This window comes from Poecilia reticulata, linkage group LG13, assembly GCF_000633615.1.
Source record: "Poecilia reticulata strain Guanapo linkage group LG13, Guppy_female_1.0+MT, whole genome shotgun sequence".
Classification (NCBI taxonomy): Eukaryota; Metazoa; Chordata; class Actinopteri; order Cyprinodontiformes; family Poeciliidae; genus Poecilia; species Poecilia reticulata.
The window spans coordinates 32,806,397-32,811,318 of record NC_024343.1 but is presented as its reverse complement, the minus strand read 5'-3'; the positions used below and the strand labels follow the sequence as shown (position 1 = coordinate 32,811,318).

General features: G+C 41.8%; 1 protein-coding gene across 1 annotated transcript in view; it reads right to left on the bottom strand.

Moving 5' to 3' along the window:
* Positions 1 to 1,995: 1,995 nt before the first annotated feature.
* Positions 1,996 to 4,922, bottom strand: part of spint2 (serine peptidase inhibitor, Kunitz type, 2) — a 22,194-nt gene continuing 19,267 nt past the window's right edge. Inside the window, exons 9-10 of the mRNA XM_008426736.2 lie at positions 3,789 to 3,897; positions 1,996 to 3,696 (exon numbers count right to left, since the gene is read on the bottom strand). Coding sequence (XP_008424958.1) covers positions 3,609 to 3,696; positions 3,789 to 3,897 — 197 coding nt within the window. The 3' untranslated portion in view covers positions 1,996 to 3,608. The remainder of the gene's footprint in view (positions 3,697 to 3,788; positions 3,898 to 4,922) is intronic.

Below are 4,922 nucleotides of genomic sequence, written 5' to 3'. Positions count from 1 at the left end.
GAAATAAAGTTTAAAAAAACAATATATATTATGTCTATGGACTTCCTCCTCCAAACTTGTTGCAATCCAAATCCATAAATAGGCATTTTTAAAATGTCTTCATATATAAAATGTTATAGTTTATCCGCCTGACTTCTCCTATGAATATAATATTTGCCAAATAGAATAAAAAGGACGAGTTTTTGACAATTTTTAAAATCGTAAAATATAAATTGTGCGACTTAATTTTAATGCCACAACAGTTAGTGTTGAATTTAGTCCAGAAATGTTTAGCACAATACATTCATAGAAAAGATGTGAAAATGTTCTGAATGCATGCGTTTCAAATGAAGGATTTATTTGTATAAACAAAGCCGGCGTGATAAAACCTGTCTGTGAAAGTTAAAGAACTGAAAAGAAACTGTTGACATCAAAATTACATAAGAATAAATTAAATTTCTCCAACTTCTTGAGGTTTTGATATTAAATTCCATAATCTATATTTGATTAAATATTTGATCCAGTGCAGGTTGAATATTATGTTGCATTAGACGTATTGAAAACCTATTTAAATAAGAATTTAGAACAGATTTGTTCAGTTTTATTTAGTTTCTGCACGACCAGTCAGTGACTGCAGATCCTTCTGCCTCAAGTCTTTACTGTCATCTGGTGGCAACTTCCGGGTACTACAATACAAAAAGTGTCAAACAAAAAGATAGAAATCATAATTTGCCACCTTATTATCAGTCATAATCAGATTTAATAAAAAAAACTCGTGCAAGTCTACATCAGAAGGTTATCTGGACTCGATTTTTCTTTTCATCCAGTAGGGAAAGAAGTACTGTAAGTTTATTTTCCTGTGTAGCAATCAGTGTTGTTGACAATATCAGAAGCGCAGAGAGTATGTAAACTTCAATGGTCCTAAAATAAGACCATTGAAGTTTACGGTTGTCCAACTGGACTCACAAGAATGAGATCAGAAAGTCGGTGCGGATAAAATTAATCTGTCAAAGAGGAAAAACCAGTTGTGCCAACTCCTCAACCCATTTAGCAGGGTTGGACAGTCAACAGTGAGATACGCAGAACAGAATGTGAAGCTCCATCAAAACATTCGAGCCTTTAAGACAGGGGTGTCAAACTCCAGTCCTCGAGGGCCGGTGTCCTGCAACTTTTAGAAGTGCCTCTGCTGCACCACACCTGAATAGAATAATTAGGTCATTAGCAAGGCTCTGGAGAACTGAGGAGGTAATTAAGCCATTTGATTCAGGTGTTTTGTACCTGTGGCACATCTAAAAACTGCAGGACAACGGCCCTTCAGGACTGGAGTTTGACACCCCTGCTTTAAGAAAAGCCGTTTCAGTCGAATGGGATTAACAAAACCGTGACTGAAACGGGTCCAGAATAGAGTAAGAGCAGCCAACTGCTTGACCAAACCCCCCTTAAAGTCAACATTACCGGTCATCATCCAAACTTCTGTAATTCACACCATTGTTGTTTTTCTGGACCAAACAGAAGCCAATCTTTTCTTACTGCTTAGATCCGACTCCAGGCTTTCAGGTAGTTTCCCAGCTCTTTGAGGACTGGACTCAGGTTCTGTGTTCTGACCTTTAAGCCACTTCAATAATCATGAGTCTTAATGCTCCATTATGATTGAGTCCACAGATAATCTCCTAGTTCTTCCACTCGTTCGAAGGCGTTCTGGATGATCATCCATTGCCGTTCCGTCTTGGTCGGAACTAGAACCATCTCTGGATTTGGTCTGGATCCAGAAGTTCGCATCACACAGGACTTTCAGCAACTCCCAGATCTTCAAAACGGCCAGGATGGTTGACCAGAAAACCTCCCTGCTGGTGTCCATCCTTCCAGTAGTCGATGGTTTTCCTGGAAAAGTGGCTTTTTTGCCCTGACAGAAACTGGCAGCTGATCCTGAGGAAGCTCTGCTCTGGTGGCATTAATCTGCTGGACGGCCGAAAGGGAAACCAGTAACTCTGTGGAATGGTGTCAATAAGGAGCAGCTTCAGACGGAATTGGGTAAATTTTATTTATTGTTTCTGTGGAGAGTGATCCGCTTTTCAGAATATTGATCACAACAGAATGATTACAAATTAGCCGATCAGTAACCTGATCGGTAGCTAATTGCTTAAAAAGAGGTATTTAAAAGTAGCTCAAACTCAGAACGACCCTGCTGAGATCAATAGATTAGTGATCAGATTATTGATCACAGTGAAACTTTAAAAAGAAATAAAACTTAAAATAATTCCAATAGTAGACTTGACAGATTCCCTGATCAATAAAACTTACAGAAGCCATTCAGATCTCAGCCTGCAGAGGGAACTAGACTGCAGGTGCATCATGGGAAATGGAGTTTAGCAGTAACAGTAATAATTTAGAGGCATGAATTTCCTCCTGCAGGCTGATTCTGTCACTTCCTGATCCATCAATGCACATCTGATTACCATAATCAATAACCCACATACACAACTGCTATTAAAAACTCATTAATGTTTATAACTGAAAACATTCACCAATACTTAATTATTGTAACCCCACTGATAAATTAACAATAATTGATTAAGTGAAAATGATCAAAACGATTCCTTGAATAATTGATTTAATAACATAAAAGAAAAACATAAAAGTTAAATTTTAACATTTAATTAAAACCGCCTGAGCTCCGATCTGTCAGCTGATCAGCTCACTGATCAATAATCACATCAACCTTAAAGGAACAGTATCCTGCTGACGGCCAATCAGAGGCTCTGCTCTGGGCGGAGCCAGGAAACAGAACCAGTACAGTCCAAACAGCACGTGACGAGGTGCTGATCTGATGTATTGATCCATCAGTAATCAGAAACTCTGCAGGTTCTGGTGGTTCTGATCGCCTCCTGTGAAGTTCTGGCTGTTTCTGGACTTTGTGTCGGGACCTGAAGTGATGCTAGAATCTGATTGGTGTCGACATCTGGAGAAACACTCAGAGCTTCACAGGAGACGAAGTTCAGAACCAGAACTTCTGCCTGTATTGATCAGAGAAATGATCAATACGGGCAGAACGACCCAGAACCACAGATCATCAGAGAGGTTTCTGGTTCGACTGCAGACAGGAAGTTTAAATGTTTCTCTTTGAAAGAAAAGCCAATAATCACGTGTCTGAATCATTCCCAATTGATGATCAGTAATAATCAATTACTTTGTTTCTGACAAGAAACCAGGAGCTGATCCGTGTCTGGAAATTTAAAATCAGGATTGAATCGGTTTTACTCAGGAGACCTGGACTGGAGCCCGGTCCCTGAGGACAGGACCAGCTGTAATTTGGGTTGAACTTTGAACCTGGAGGGTCTCTGCGAATCAAATGGCTCCTTTAATGAGGTGATCAGTAAGTGGTGATCAATAGAGGTGATCGATGACAAATCAGCCAGAGCTCTTGTGCTGCAAGGAGAAGAAAACATTTTATCGACGCTGTGAGCTCCGCCTTAGAACTGAAGCTCCGCCCCTTTGGTCGTCAATAACTGATGCTAATTAACAGATTGTAAGATAACTGATCCAACCTTGGATCACATTCTCGTCACCCTGATGAATCCCTGTAAGAAGAGAGAGCGGATCAGTTCTGAGTCGGAGCCCCGGCGGACCCCTCAGGCCTTTGGTTCTGGTTTGGGGCTCTCCGGGATGCTCAGCGAGTCCTGAGACGACATCTCGCCTGTGATTAGCCCCAGCTTGTCGCTGGGAGACGGGAAGAGTTTCAGTCAGACACCCTAAAGAAATGATCCTCAGTGATGCGGACACAGGCCAGCGGGGGGCGCCACTAAGCTCACCTGATGGAGGAGTAGCGGCGGGACTGCTGGCGGCGTCTCACAGTCATGATGACGAGCGTGGTGAGCAGCAGGGCGGAGATTATTGCCAGAGTGACGACGAGGAAGAAGGCTTCAGGAGAGACGAGATGAAGATCACACTTTACTTTTATTTTGAAAACACCTCACAGGAAGTTTAGGGTCAACTTCAGGTCACCCTTAATTACAGACTAATGAACCTTATGTAACCCGAGTCTCATTTTAGGATTATTAAAGAAATTAATTAAAAAAAAAAAAATTTCTTGAGAAACTAGGTTCTAGGTTCGTCTACTGGAGGTGGTGGCAAATTGCAAAACAGACAACTGGATGGTGCAAAATCCGTGAGGCGTATGTAAGAGCCATATGAATGAAATGAATGATTATTGAGGTGACGGGAGCGCACGCCTTTGACACTGGGGTGGTGGGTGTGTCGAGGTGGGCGTGGCTGTCACTGAAGGTATGAATTGGGAGCCATACTGGCGTGCTGGTTTATCATGTTTGAGGAAGTGGGTGCACCGGGTGGTCATAATTTCTGTTGACCGTGTTTAATGCCGTTTTATTGTTGCCACTATTGGATGGTTTGGCCTGGTCAGTCAGTGTAAGATTTGAAATAAGACAAAGTGGAATAAATAGATGATTGTGACAACAAAGAAGCGGCCTGGACTTATTTGAAGCACGCGTCGGACAGTTTAGAATTCCCCGAGTTATCCCAGTGCGGCCCTCATACATATTTAGCTTTGCCGCACAACTATCGTCAACAGAAAATGACAATCGAATGAGCGGTTCATTGGAAAGGCAAGTCTGGATTCGCTTCTGCTTGGAACAGTTTGGCAGCGGCTATGGCGCATCGAGCGCATCGCAGCGTCATCAGTTAATTGAATGAGATTCCTTCACTGCAGCTCAATCAAGTCCGCTGGAACTGAGGTATGGAAACACAAACACGCACACTGACTCGCTTTGTCTGAAGAGGAATTGTTGAGGACAAACAACGGGAAATGGAGTCAGCTGGATCTAAATCAAGCTCGGTTGTAAGCGGTAAAGAAGARAAAAGACGATCAAAATTAACTGTTAAAGCATTACAAAATAAAATTGAGAAGCTTCAAAAGGATCTCAAAGCAA